Here is a 15,023-nt window from a genome sequence, read left to right as displayed (position 1 = left end):
GAAGTGGCATGTATGCCCTGGTCCTAGTAGGGAGGCCCAGTGAGGCCACAAGGCCACTCTCCAGGAGCCCTCCCAAAAGAATGCTACCTGAGCCTTGGTAGTCCACACTGGCCACCTCATGCCCAGGCTGTGTGCTCCCTCAGCCATCATCCTCCCCACACACTTCATCTATCACTGTGCTCTGATCAAGGCAGGGACCTGCCACCTCCCGCATCACCTGCACAGTCCAGCACCCTGAGGGCACGGACAGATGCTCAGCTGACCTGAACAGAGCCAGCCCCTGCTGGACCATGAAATGTCTCGGCCTGGCAGAGTCTGTCTGCAGCCCTCTGCATCTGGGCCAGCCCTCCTCCTGTGGGGGAAGACAGAGGCCAGCAAGGCCAGTGTCTCCGGGTGTCACCACGGGGCATCTCTGACCATCTACCCAGTTGCTCGGGCCAGCAGCTGATGAAGGAGGTTCTCAAAGAATGATGGTCAGCCTGGCATCCTTCTCCTCCCTCTCTTCCTGGGCCCTGACTGGCCCGTGCTCCTGGGGCAGGATCAGCTTCCTAATTATTTGTCAAAAGGATTAAGACTTGGAGCCGTTCCCATCTGAGGCAAAGACAAATCATTTTTCTTCCCACTGCCATAAAGAGGAGATATCTTAGGGTGAGCCTCCTCAGAACTGGGTGAACGTGAGCCTTTCCAAAAAATATACTTTTTTAAAAAGAATTATTTTGTAAATGGGGGATATTTTTGTGAAGATGGCTCTAGCTAAGCAAGCAATAGCCTGGGGTCAAAGGTCATCTTGTCCATTCCCCTTTCCAGGAGCCTCCAATCACTTTTCCTGTGTCCCCTCCCTGGCTGCTCCCTAGCACCCCATTCCTGGAGGTCGGGGAATACCAGCAGAGAAGAGCTGGCTGCAGGGAAGGATGTGGGCCGTGTGGGTGGCAAGCACAACGGGTCCACATTTTCACTTCCATGTTCCTGAAAATGGCTCCCTATAAAATTCTCAACATATGCAATAAACACCTGAACATGGCCATTGCTGTCTACTGGAAGGACCCACCTCTGGCCCGTGCCTCGTTCCCCATCAAATGGGAGGAAACAGACGGTGCAGGTGCACTCCCAGGCCCTGGCACCTCCTGGCAAGCGCCTTCACCTCCCTGGGACAGTAACGGAACCACCCAGGAAGGCTGCTGGGAGGACTAAGGGCAATAGAGCCTATAAAGGCAGCCCTGGTGCACAGCCACCCCTCAAGACAGGTCTCCTGAGTCCACACCATCATTGCCAGTCTTCCCTAGTGGACCCTGTGACCGGCAGGGAACACGTCTTTCTTCTCTTTGTATCCCCAGTGCCTGACCTAATGTCGACAAATCTGCTGAATAACAGAAGGAGGTTGAGCCATAGGGACTCACTGAGGCCTCTGGAGAGTTGTGGGCATTCCCAGATTCAGAGAAGTCCCAGGAAGACAGGCTGCTTCGCCCTGTGGAACTGTTCATTCTTTGTGGTCCCACCAGCCCCATCCCTCTGGCTCCTGACCATTGTGGGAGCCTTCCATGGTGGGGGAGGGGATGGCGGCAGGTGTGGCGAATGCACAAAAGGGGGAATTATCTCTTTAAAGGACAGTAATTAGTAATTCTGGCTGATGGCTATGCTGTACTGTTTTAATGAAGAGTTCTATTTTTACAGAAAACACATAATTGAGTGAAAAAGCAGGCTATTCTTTGAGTCAGGCGGCCACGCCTCTGGAAAGTCTAACTCCTGGGCCAGGAGGCCAGAGCCTGTACATTGCACCAGGGATACACAGGAATTGGGCCCCACCTTACATGCCCCAGGTCCGACTCAGTGCTGAAAAGCAGGGTCCCAGTCTGATGATTCAAGTCAAACCCTGGTTTCCCTTTTTCTAGCCATGTGACCACCGGGTCAAGTCACTTTAACTTCTCGGAACCTCAGTTTTGTATCTGTAAAATGGGAATGACAGCATTTTATACAGTATTGTATACCAGCCAGGGAGGGGCAGGGGGGAGGGAGGGTTGTTATGTGGACACAATGCACATTAAGGCCTAGCAGGGCGTTCTTACTTGATAAAGCCCTCAATCCAGGTTTGCCCTACCTGCCATTATTCACCCAGCCTCGATTACGATGACGTACAGTTTGCTTACTTATGCCTTCATTTGTAAAGTGAGATCAATGCGGTTGCTCTATCTCCTGGGGTCCCTGAGGGGATCAGGGAGTTAATGCCTTTAGAGTGCTTAGAGCAGTGTCTGGTGCAGAGCACGCACTGGGCACACTGCTGTCTTGTTATTATTGAAGCACACGGGGTTCGAGCGTCTCAAGGTTGTTCAGCCCGCCACGCGGCTTGGGTTCTGGGCTCTGCTCTGCCCTGTACCAGCTGTCTGACCCTGAGATATCACCTAGCTTTCCCATTAGCTTCTTCATCTTTTCAAGTAGGAGGGCTGCAAAGAACAAAAAGTAAACACACCCAAACAACAAAACAGGGTAAGTGGAATGAGGGCTGTAAGACGCCAACATCCCTGTGGGTTCCCTCCTTCCCTCCAGAGTAACAAACAAAATGATTCCTGTGGTCTACCCGTCGGAGGGTCTACTGGGGTGTGTGGGTGCCCAGCTGTGGGTCCCCCACAGGGAGGAGGGGGAGGCAGGGTGCAGGCCACAGTCTGCTCTGAAGGTGCTTCCATCACCACGGGGAAGCTCAAACTGTATATCCCAGGCAATCAGGGAACAAACTAGAAGAGAATCCAGTACTCAATGGAGTGGTTCAGTTTTGACCAACAGGAGTGAGGGGTGGGGGGCTTTCAGGGTAGCTAGAGAGGAAGGCTGCCCAGCAGGGATGAGGACTTGAAAGTGGGGCAGGTTGCCCAGCTGACTAGGCACAGAGGCCCCACCCACGGATGGGAAGGGACAGGGGAAGGGAAGGAGCAGGCCCTCTGGTAGGAGTTGGCCCACCCCCTTGCCCTCATTCAGGCTGTGGGGTCACCAGGCTCTAGCACCTGGCTCTAACCAGTGGCCCAGGAAGCCAGGCAGGTCCTGGGCAACACAGGTCACATACACTCTACCAAATTCCATGCCTCTGAGAGACTCCCCAGGGAAATTAACTGGTTAAACTCACACACATGCTCTTTGAGGGTGTTACCTTAAAGTGACTCTAAGAGGAGTGACCTCCCTGAAAGGCCAGAGTGAAGCCCAGCTTTCTTCCCTTCCCAGAGACTTACCCCAAACATGGAAGGGACCCTGATGACAGCTCTTAGCTGTAAAAACCAATGATTTTACCTTGGGTCTGGAGGATTAAATGACCCATGTACCCTAATGTTTTAAGGCTCACACAGATCCCTCACCTCTTAATGAATTCATTCAAAGTGAACCGATTTTGGGGCACTTGGGTGGCTCAGTTGGTCGAACATCATCTGACTCTTGATTTTGGCTCAGGTCATAATCCCAGGTTGTGGGGCTGAGCCCAGTGTTGGGCTCCGCGCTGAGCATGGACCCTGCTTAAGACTCTCTCTCCTACTCTCCACCATGCCCCGTTCCCCCCCTCCCTTGCCCAACCTACCTCCCTGATAGCCAGCAAGCTTCTGATTCCTGAAATTAGCTCCTCCTTGCTTCAAAAGTCCTGCCCCTGCCTGGAGAATAGCCTCAGGACATTTCTGAGAGGGTTACCTAAACTCTCTGATGGCTGGCCGCATGGCAAGGCCGCCTTCTTTTTTTTTTTTTTTTTTTCCTGTTTATTTATTTATTTTGAGAGAGAGGGAGAGAGAAAGGGAGAGACAGAATCCCAAGCAGGCTCCTCGCTGTCAGCACAGAGCCTGATGTGGGGATTGATCCCATGAACAGTGAGATCATGACCTGAGCTAAAATCAAGAAGGATACTTAACTGACTGAGCCACCCAAGTGCCCCATGGCAAGGCCTTCTTATCTGTGCAGACCCAAGGCTGACCCGGCAGGCCTCCAGGCCCTGCTTCCCTCAGCTACTGCTACCTCCAGTTATCTCCAGATGACTCTACAAACACAAATGCGTGATCCTGAAAGATAAGAACACAAACCATGCAGAGCCTTTCCATAACCATTCAGGAGTGGAAGCACATCCACTAGAAGGTCCCTAGGTGGAACAAAGGTAGGCTCCCAACCTAGTATAAGACACCAAGAGGCAAACACCTTCATCTTAGTCTATAATCTCAACCCACTGAGCACACAATTGGGACCCTACGACCACCCACTGTAGCAGGGAGGCCAGCCCTGCCTCAAGGGCAAGAATGCACTCTCTCCCAGAGGCAGAAAGGCTTTCTCTTGGGGCTCGGCCACAGTGCCTATCTCCAGTAAATGTTGTAAGCCAGGAGATCAGGGAGTGAGGATCAGGAAACCAAGGGCTAAAATCACTTCAACAAGTAAAGAATTCCTTTTGGAAAAAACTGCAAATAATACCTTCCTTTCCCTTCTCTCTACCCCAAACAAACAAAATAACCTGGGTCATCTACCCGCCTGTCTGAGCACAAGCAGACTGCCGTGGGGAGACTGAGGACTCTGTCTGACTACAGTGTCACACAGAGCAAGATCACACAGAACAACCAGTGAGGGAAATGCTGAATGTCAAACCAGCTTAGCTGATGAGGAACTGACCTTTGGGGAAGAAAGTGCTGGTGCCAGTGATTACGCCTGGCTTAACACTTCCCTCAGCCACATGGCCTGCAAGTTTAACCCCTGGCTCTTGTCCTCACTGGGGGCTGTGGCGGCCAAAAACGTTTAATGAATCCAGCAAAGTGATAAACTATGTTTGTGTTAATACCTTTGATTCCAGCCCCCTCACTGGAGTGTTGGTATTTTAAGTGTCTTTTTGATCTACTACAAGTCCCTAGTAAGAGCCATCCAATAAACACACTGGGTTTAAGTCAGAAATGTTAAGACAGGCCCGGGACTCTGATCCTTCTGCCTGGTAGAATGCACGGCTAGAAACATATCCCATGCAACCTGAGAAAAAGGTGAGGCAGGCCAGGTAGATCAGAGAAGTGCCCTTGAGGCCATAGTTCACCTTAACTACAATCAGCCAACATCTGGCCTCAGCTCATGCCTAGTTATCAGCTCAAACATTTTCCAAAACAGCCTAGGTTTCCTGGGGGAGATAGCCGTGCCTATAGTTTGTTTACACATGACAAGCTCCAGCTTGTTGAGAGGGCCATATTATTTCTGCACCGGGGGAGTGCGTCCGGACTCTGATACACCTTCCCCTAGGATCTTCCAAGTCCCCCAGATCCTGGGCTGGGCCAGGCAGAAACTCCCAAAAGGGCCTAGCCTGACCCTGCACCCACCAGTCCACCCACAGTCTGGGCTTTCAAAACCGGTCTGGCAGGCTGCCAGACATGGGGTGGGGGCAGTGACTGACAGGCTGGTTATTGGAAAGCTCCCATCATTAGCCTAGGAATTTTGTTTGGTTACCATGGTGACCCTCACTACAAGTGCACTGACTAAAGCACAAGGAATCTGTTACCTAAAACCAGTGCCCATGGAGCCCCAGCTTCAGGAACCATGCTTATCAGTGGTCTGTTCCCCTTGACCCCATATTCCTGCCCCTCCCCAGCAGAGCCTCCCAGCTGCCTCCCCTAGCCTGGATGAGGAGGAAGGACTAGCACAGGCAGCCTCCAGCTCACACAGGTCAGAGACGGCTCACATTCCACCGCCTGGCTGGCTTGGAACCCAGGTCCAAATAGGGAGTTTGCTGCCCCCCTGAGGCCCCCTGCAGGCTGGCCAGGGACGGCCCGACCAGCACATGTGTCCAGGGCTTAGTCAGAAGCCCTCAGGATTTCAGGAAGCTGCTCAGGGTGTCTGGTTGCCCCCGTGCCAGGTTCACACTGTCCCCGCTGGGCCATCAGTCTCTGCCTCATCACGTTTCTGCCTTTTAAACCCGAGCTCCATTAACTAAAGGTCATCCCACAGCACAGAAATCAAGTTCCTCTTTGCTTTTGCTTTTTAATCCCTGAATTTAGGGGGATTTTCAGAAGTTCAGCTCCATGAGGGCTGGGTTTTTCTCCAGGAGTCTTAAGACTGCCTGTAGGAAGGGTAGCATCCGTTGCAGCGAAGGAACTTCGACACCTTCCCACAGGGCTTCCTGCCTCGGCCTGCGCCTCCCGGCCCTCCTGCTAACGGTTCCCTCCTCCAGCTCCAGGCCCATCACACACCCTACCCTCAGCTGCCACATTGCTGTCTTACACTGTTGGTGCGCTACCTTCCAGAATGCCCCACACTGCTGCCCTTGAGCATGCTTCTAAACCAACTGTGAGACCTTCTCTTGCCCGAGTCTCACAACAGACCTTGGAGGCAGAGGGAGGCAGGACAGATGTCTTTGGCAGATGAGGAAGCTGCTGGAAGTGGCACAGGTTAAGAGCATGACCCAGTGAGGGCAGGAACCTAACTGTGGCCCTCACGTGGGGACAAGCTCACATGGAAAGGGTTCCATCCCACCCACTGGCATGTCCCCTGTGCCATACCTCCTCTATACTTGACATGTGCCTGCCAGCCTCTTCCTTCATGAAGATAGCCTCTGGGAGCCAATGCACAGGCAGGTTCTACAGAAAAGAGCCTCTGAGAGGCCTCAGCCACTTAGGAGCACACTGTGGGGAGCTCTTGGTGGCATACACACCTCACTGGGGGCACTGAGGTCAGGGTGAAGGGGGTTTGATCTTTTTGTTTGACTGCAATGATATTTACTGGACCGGCTGTTGAATTCTCTACCATGGCAACAGCTGGAGCCACACACAGCTTGTTCCCAGCACAAGGAGCAGCTGGGGGACCAGGATGCAGTTTTAACTGAAAGAGCAATGACATTTGTCAGTGATCCCTGGCCGGTAATGGACTCAATGACATTTCCTGCTAATCCATGGGTTTTTGTGCTCTGTGGTTTCATCTGTGGGGAATAGTATTGCCTTATTTGCAAAAAGCCACGGTCATGCTCTATGGTCACCCCAGAGAGCTACATGGTAGGTGGATTTTCCACACCCACTCCCAACTTCTTATATATGTATTTTTTTTTAAAGGTTGTTTTTTTTTTTTTTAATTTTAAATAACAGAAATGCACTGTCTCACAGTTCGGAAGGCCAGACGTGGCCTGTAGATATTTTTTAGTTTTGCAGCCTTTTAGGGCTGGCTCTGATCAAGACAGAGATCCTCATGGCCATGGAGGTGAGGGGCTCACGGTGGCTTAGAGATAAAGAATCTGCCACTGCTTCTCTATCCCCACTGTTCCCAGTGGGCACGCTTTGCACAGTGAGGCATCACAGAGAATGGGATGCTCTGGTCCCCAGGCCTCTCTGCAGTGACACAAAACGGAAGAACCCTAGGGATGGGACTCAAACACTTCCCCTTCTTGGGCTTGGACTTCAAAGATGTCTCCCTGCTGCCAGCCCCATGGCCCAAGCTCCCAAGGCCCCAGCAGTGACCCTGTGGAGTCTAGTCTGGATGGGACAGCTGTGTTCTCATGCAGAGGCTGTCCCTTCAGAAGGCTCCTGCCTGAAGAAACAGGGGCACAATTGACACAAAGGGGCACAATTATCCTACAAGTTGACCAAGAGCCCAGTCTGCACTGGGGAAGAGCTTGCCATCTTTTTTGCGTTTAGGGTCCCTTGGAGAATCTGCTGAAAGTCATCTCCCTGGATACACACACACAGGCACAAATGTTATGGTTTGGTTCTAGGCATTCCTGGAGGCCCCAAAGCCCACCCACACCTCCTAAGGAGGAGTCACCAACCTCAGCAAGGACCACCTCCCCCACCACCCATGAAGGTCCTTGCAGTGAGTGAAGCGTTTCCAGGTGAAGGAGTGTGCACCTGAGGGGGCGGGGAGGGGCGGAAAGCATGCTTGAGGGGAAGGGCACACACACTGCCCACACAGTAGGGAAAGGCTGCCGAGAAGGGGGCTTCCTCACCAGGCCAAGGAGCCCAGGAGGCAGGAGGCACCTCCCCTGTGGTGGGTCAGGATGCTGAGGCAGAACCAGAGGGCTCACCACCCCAACACAGTGTGAAGTACCATTAGCCTCCCCACTTCAGGCCAGGGGATGAGATTCTGGCAGCAGAAAGAATTCAGCCCAGAAGTTAGGAGGAGACACTGCGGTGAGACGTCAGGTGCTGGAGTGGGTTGAGGGGAGAGCTCCCTGCAGGGACTGGGGGTCCGAGGAAGGGCCAGATGCATGGCATGACAGTCCCCTGCCCTGCTTCCATCAGGACAGCTCTGCTCCCCTCTGTTCCCACACAGTCTCAACTGGCATGTAAGATTTCACTTGGGAAAAGGAGTTGCTGATAAAACCATGTGTGACACCAGACCTCACCTCTCTTTCTGTGACACCTGTTCTGACCTGGGGGCAGGGTGAGGAGCCCCTCCCCACTCTAGGATTCGAAGCTTTTCTTGGGGAAGGTTTCTTTTTCCATCAAAGCCTGACAACAGAGTACACACACACACACACACACACACACACAGCTGGTAGCAGACCCTGCCTGACAGTTGTGAGGACAGAGCTAGGAAAACAGCGAGGTAACTGGTACCGGGAGAGGAGGAACATTGGTCCTCTTTGTATTTCCACTGAAAGTGAAAAATGAACTTCTACACAGTAGGTCTTGCTGTATTGTGCGTGGGATTAATGAGACAAGGTAACTCATTCTTGTCTGCACACACTATTTCATCTGTGTTGTAATATTCCCTCAGTGACCTACCTTTTCAAGTGAACTGATCTGGGGGCTTGCTCTTCAGTGGGGCATACTGGGGAGCTTACATTAAGGGCACTCTGCTGTTCCCAAAGCACCTTTCTTGAGCCCTGGCGAGGACAAAGCCATCCCGCAGAGTCCACAGGCAAAGCTCCCCGCGGCATCCTCGGAAGGAGGCCAAAGGCACAGGAAAGCCGGCCCTGCCCCCTGATGGGCTAGGGATGGACAGAGGTGGACACCCAGGCTCCCCACACAAAGGGAACCTCCTTGGGCTGGGACAATAGCAGCTTCCCTCTGTCACCTAACATGGCTATGGCACCCACCAATTTCCCCCTAATTCTTCATGAACCTGTTTTCACTGCCAATGGAGTCATCCTTCAAGGTAGCCAGGACCATGCTTCTTTTCTGCTGTCTGAAGCAGGACTGCCCTTCGCTGGTTTTACATAGCCCTCCTTCAGACCTGAAGGTGGAATGTGATGGGAATGGGGGCACTCAGGGACCCCTCATCCCCAGTTCACAGGATTCAGATAAACAAGGTCTATTATATCCAGTGTCACGTGTCTGGGCGGAGGAGGGCAGAAATCAAAAGACGACTGGCCTCCTCCTCATTCCCTCCTGCGGGCCATGCACCTCCTGCCTCAGCTGGTCCAGCATGGCTCTTGTTCCCCAGTGTCCTAGTTGGGTGGCAGCAGGTCCTCTCTGTATAGGTGGGGGCAGGAAAGTCTAGTCCTGCCCCACCCACCATGGCCTGGGCCAAATGCAGCATGAACCCTGCTCCAAAGAGAGGGGCATCTGGGCAATGTGGCAAATAGGGGGTGCGGAGTAGCCAGGGATGGAGGGAGAGGCCGGGACTGCTCTGGATGGAGAGAACCCCTTTCCTCCAATGCCAGTGGCCTGCTTGGAGGCAGGGGGATGGCTCACTTGGCCTCCACCAGCCAAGCCAATGTTAGAATCCATCCTTGGCTGGCTGTGCCAGGGTTATGATTAAGTTACACAGGTCAGTGTCCCCATAAGGCTCAAATGCAGAGCCCGGGGCAGGCGGGCGGGGGGGAAGCAGCTTGAGCACATGCATTCGAGCACAGTCTCCTCTGTGGTCCCCAGAGCTCGCATGGAGCCTGTAGCTGCCATAGAGAGCTTACCACTCCCCACCTGACACTTCCTGGCACAGAATGCCAGAGCCATTCTCTGACCCCACACGTCTTCCATGCCCCACCTTGACCCTCCAGTCAGAAGTGTGCATGCAGTAGGCACTTAATCAGTATGTGCTGGCTGGCTATGTGGCAGGGTGAGGTGTGCATGGGCACCTGTGTCTATGGCAGGTGGCCCCAGCCCTGTAGTGTCCATAGGGAACTCACTTGAAGTTCTCTGGATACTCTGTGATGGCCATGTTGATAACATCCAGGGCATGCTGGTAGTGTTTCTGGGCAGAGAAGAGGAGTGCCAGCAGGTGGAGGGCGTTGGCATCATCCCTGCACATTTTCAGGGCCTCCTGCAGCTGCTCCATGGCACTGGAGATCTGCCAGAGAAAACTGCCAGTTTAGTGACCTTCTCCAAGGCCCAACCTCCCCCAGGACTTTGGTGCCAGCACCTGCCAACAAGGGCATAGCGGACTCAAGTGAGCTCCTGGGCCCTGGGTGGGGAGGGCTCATGCTCTGATGAGAAAACACACCCTAATGACATGGCAAGAGGGGTCTGCTGTCCCAAGTCAGGCCTGGGAAGTCACTGCTGCTCAGGCCTAAAGGGGAGCAGGTTTATGGTGTGGCACAAAGGGTTTCGGCAGATGCCAGGGCTGTAAGAAAGCTACCCAGGTCATGAGCTACAGACCGAGAGATGGCCTCTTCTCCGCACGGTTTATGTGGTGATGGAGGCTGACAGACAAATGCCTCTTCCCACTCAGAGGGTCACAGTGGCAAGAGCTTAGGCTCTGGGGTGAGGTGGGGGCATGGGTCCCAGCTCTGCCACTTCCTAGCTGGACCCTTTGGGTAGCCTCTCTGAGCTGCAATTCTTAGCCATCAAAGTGAGGATAATGTTCACGCCCATTACAGTGGCTGAGAGGGTGAGACGACATAAGAAAATGTCTGCACCGTCCTGGACGTGAGTGAAAATGTGCGTTTCCCTCTTCAAGCCCCCAAAGCCCAGGCAGCGACCAAGCAGGTAAGCCTCTTCCTTCTCATCATGAGGGATGTGTTCTCTCACACCCTCGGGACTGGCAGCTGCATCGGCTCTTGCAACCCTACCCACGTCAGGGCCCTATCCCCCCAGGAAGCTCGGGATTCTTTTCTAGAAAGTCTTGCTCCTTACCAAACCTCAGACGTGGGCCTCCCAGGCTCCCTGAGGGGCCTATGGTCCCGGGTATACCTGGCCCCAGCCAGGGGTCCACCCAGCCTCTCACCTGCTGTGAGCACTAGTGCCAGGCCCAGACTCCTCCCACAGGAGCCCCCTTTTGTGGAAAGTTCAAGGGAAGTGAAGGAAGCTAAGTGGTCACTGGTTCAGCTTGCCTGTGTCTCCGTAAGGCTACTGCTCCCTGGCGATTCTCCAGAGCACCCCATTATCCTGGGCTGAGTATCTAAATCCACAGCTGTCACTGCTCAGGCAGCCACACGTGCTCCGAGCAAGATGGGCTGGAGGGCTCCAGAGACCCAGGCAGGCCAGGTTCCATTCCCTGAGGCTCCAAGGTCTGGAGTCCCCAAGGAAAATGGGTGCCAGGCTCCAATGGCCTAGCCCTGCCATCTCTCTGGGAGGACAGACACCATTCACCAGAGGTGGCTGAATAATTAAAGATATTAAAAAGATATCACCAAAGGTTTATCATGAACTTGATTGGTGTTTATACAGAAGGCTAAAATACAGTGGTCTCAGGTATTTCTGACCGTGTTCCTTGCAAAACCAGAGCAGAGTGATGTTCCTTGGGGAGAGCGGCAGAGAGGTACCAAGTGCCTCACCCACGACCTGGAAGTCTGGAACCATGGGGCACAGGGGGGAAAAGGGCTGGGACAGGTGGCGGCAGCCTGAAGGTGGAGGCAGGAGAGTGAGTTGAGGAGGGTGGTGGGCAGGTGCAAGAGGAGGGGAGAGAAGCAGCAAAAGGGAGAGGGAAGGAGATCAGGGCCACCGGGGAGAAAAAGGCTGAGACAGGAGACCGGGAGAGATGAGTGACGAATCCAGTCAGGGTACACACAGGCGCTGGGACAAGGGTATGGGATGGGGGTCCCAGTGATGGGAGTAAGGGTGCAGTGAGGGGAAAAGCCAGGCTGCTGCAGGGCTTGAGAGGAAGGTCAAGCAGATGGCAGCATGAAGCACCCAGGTGACCCCAGAGCCAGGAGAATCAGCTCGCGGGACCACCTGAACACAACACCAGAGGCTAAGAGGTGACACAGACCAGGAGGCCAACTGCAGGCTGGTGGATAAGGCTTTAAATGAGTCAGGGCACAGGATGCTTAGAGCCACATGGCATGTCTAATGGGGGCAGAATGGGCTCTGGAGCAGAAACCTGGCTTCAGTGCTGGCTGAGCTGAAGCTCGGCAGGGTCCCAGTTCCTGTAGTATAAAACAGGGCCAAGGGCACCCTCCTCATCAGATGGAGGGCTCACCCAGCTCAGTGGGGGGCACAGCAGCACCCAGGATTGCCAGGGCCGCCATCACCTGACCACCAGAGGATGGAGGCTCTGTTGGCTTCTCTCCAACAGTCTAGAGGCCAGCCCGGTTCCCTTGGTGCAGATACAGAGAGCTGTGCTGTGGGCGTCAAGGCTGTCTGCAGTCCCTGAACGGTCCAGAGATCAGCTCACTGGGTCAAGGCCAAGAGGTCCTGCTTTGGAGGCCAGAGGTGTGCACCGAGCCCCAGCCTCTGTGAGGCATGCACATGAAAAGCAGAGGTTCCCAAGGGCCCGGGAGAACGGGGAGCTCTGGCCCTTTTATGAAAGGTGACCCACTGGATGGATGACTGCCTGGCCTTACTCCCTGGACGGACCAGTGTCCTCACAGCACCAACAGCTCAGCTGCTCAGCTTGGGAAAGAAGGTGGGTTGGGCAGTGGTGGTAGCTCCAGTGGGGCCAAGGTGGCCAGGGGATAGGAGGCCCCTACCAGGTCCTAGAGGCTGAGCCTAATGGTACTATCCACAAGGCCAGGGACAAGCTCTGGGGTCCACAGAAACAGCTCTGTGTGTCAGTCATTCTGCTCTCCTAGATCTGTGGAGAAAACCCAGTGGAGGTGAGGACATAAATACTTCCTATGGTCACTCATCAACTTCTCAGGAGACCGAACTGTTCAAGGGAGTGTGAGGACAGAGAATAATCCCTTCCTGTGTGCCCATGGGCTCTACCACATTTTCTGACTCAATCCTTACTAGGTCCCTCTGAGGTGGCGTATGAAGATGCTCAGATAACAGATAAAAAAACAGAGACTGAGAGAGGTCAAGTCACTTGAAAAGGGTCACGTGGCTAGTAACAGCAGTGGTGCCAGGAGCAGACCCGCAGCCCTCAGGGACCTGGGACTCAGGAGATATGACAACCCACCTGGCGGACGAGGGCCAGCTGCAGGGAGACATAGAGGATGACCTGGGGGTCACTGGGCGCCAGCTGCTGGGCTCTGTGTAGGGAAAGGGAGCGACAGGTCAGTCAGCGAGGATTGAGCACCCAGTGTGCGACGTGCGCCTCCAGTGTGCCAGCCCTGTGTTGGGTGCCGCAGGGCAAAATGTCAAGGATTCTCAGAGGGTGCCTGGTAGGGGAAGATGGTGTTGGCAGCCTGTCAGCAGCAGGCTCCAAGAGGGCTGGCTCTGCTGAGGTGGGGGGCCATCCGGGGAGGGGAGGACTGGGGGATGGGCACTGCCTCTCACTCTGGGCAACTGTTAGCCTGGCTGAGCCCTGCGGTGGCCTTGTACAGAGCCCGAAGCCTGACCTCTCCATCACAGGATAGAAGGGAACACTCCTGTGCGTGGCGGGCCTGGGAATGGCCTCTGTGGGAGAGAAGCCTTGGGAATGAAGAGCTAGCCCAGGTAGCTCAGCGGGGGTTGGCGGGGATGAGACTCTTCTGCCTCGCTGGGTTCAGGAACAACCTGCCCCAGAGAGGGGCTGGATGTGCTACATGTTCCCACAAAGATGGCACAGGAGTCTAGGGCAGGCCCCAAACCAGCAGTTTCCACATCAGTCCTCAGAAGGAGTAAGACACACAGGGCTGGGAGGACGGAGCCCTGCAACAGGCCAGAGGAGCCCAGAAGGATGCTTGGGAGGGACCCAAGGCTGGGATGGAGTCAGGGACTTAGCAAGGAGGAGGCCCAGGGAGGGCCACCACAGGGGAGGGGCTTCTCTGGCATCCCCTCCCCTCCTTCCCTCCAGGACCCCACCTTGGCTGCCAGGATATCTCTGAGCAAGGGGGTGGGGGGGCGGGTTGCAGTGATTCTCACAGCCCTCTGGTTGAAGACTGGGCTGGGAGGAGGCAAACACCAATTCTGTGTCCCTGCTACTAATACAAGGTGCGGCTCTAGTTATCTCACATAATTATCACAACAACAATGGGCTATCACTCCCATTCTAGAGGCCTAAGCTCCCAAGGGCAGGGGCCAAGCCTGGGGGCACTCTACCTGCCCACGGAGCTGTGAGAGCCTGGGTGTCCTGGTCAGTAAAATGGGGATGGAAACCATTCAGTTTACACCAGAGGGCTCACTGGCATAAAGCATGTGGATGTGCCACCTCGGGCCTCTGTGGTGGCGGGGCCCTCCTCACCTCTCCAGTGTCTGCAGTGCTTTCCGGTGCAATTCATCTTGCTTGGATTTCAGAGTCGCTGCAGGAGACAAGACGGAGACAGAGCCATGAGCGGCTGCTGAAGGGGTGCCGACCCAGCCCCGCCCCATCCAATCCACTCAGGCTCTGCAGGGAGGCCCCACCAGGGCCCTATCTGGCCAGTGCTTGCACACTCCAGTGGTTCCGGACTGATGCCACCCACCGCCCTCGTTACCAGGGGTAGGTGTGAGATGTCCACTTGGCCCCAGCTTCCCGGCGTGTTTCTTGCCCACACCAGGGCCTTCCACGGCCACCTGAGCCTTAAGAGACAGGTTACCACCACATGCCTCCTCAGGTTTCCTTATCTACAGGCTTCTTCTTTTTTGACCACTTTAACACTTTTTTTTTTTTTTTGCAAAATTTTTTTACATTTATTTATTTTTGAGAGACAGAGTGAGACAAAGTGAGAGTGGGGGAGGGGCAGAGAGAGAGGGAGACACAGGATTGGAAGCAGGCTCCAGGCTCTGAGCTCGAACCCACAGACCGTGAGATCATGACCTGAGCCGGAGTCGGACGCTCAACTGACTGAGCCACCCAGGCGCCCTACCACTTTAACACATTTTAAGTGTTAC

General features: G+C 54.5%; 1 protein-coding gene across 1 annotated transcript in view; it reads right to left on the bottom strand.

Moving 5' to 3' along the window:
- TTC7A (tetratricopeptide repeat domain 7A) overlaps positions 1–15,023 on the bottom strand; it is a 120,035-nt gene that overhangs the window by 32,838 nt on the left and 72,174 nt on the right. Inside the window, exons 13-15 of the mRNA XM_049650220.1 lie at positions 14,395–14,452; positions 13,189–13,261; positions 10,037–10,197 (exon numbers count right to left, since the gene is read on the bottom strand). Of these exons, the coding sequence (XP_049506177.1) occupies positions 10,037–10,197; positions 13,189–13,261; positions 14,395–14,452 (292 nt within the window). The remainder of the gene's footprint in view (positions 1–10,036; positions 10,198–13,188; positions 13,262–14,394; positions 14,453–15,023) is intronic.

The sequence above is a fragment of the Panthera uncia genome (assembly GCF_023721935.1).
Source record: "Panthera uncia isolate 11264 chromosome A3 unlocalized genomic scaffold, Puncia_PCG_1.0 HiC_scaffold_11, whole genome shotgun sequence".
NCBI classification, from domain to species: Eukaryota; Metazoa; Chordata; class Mammalia; order Carnivora; family Felidae; genus Panthera; species Panthera uncia.
Note: the sequence above shows the minus strand (reverse complement) of the source record. Positions and strands in the feature narration are given on the sequence as shown.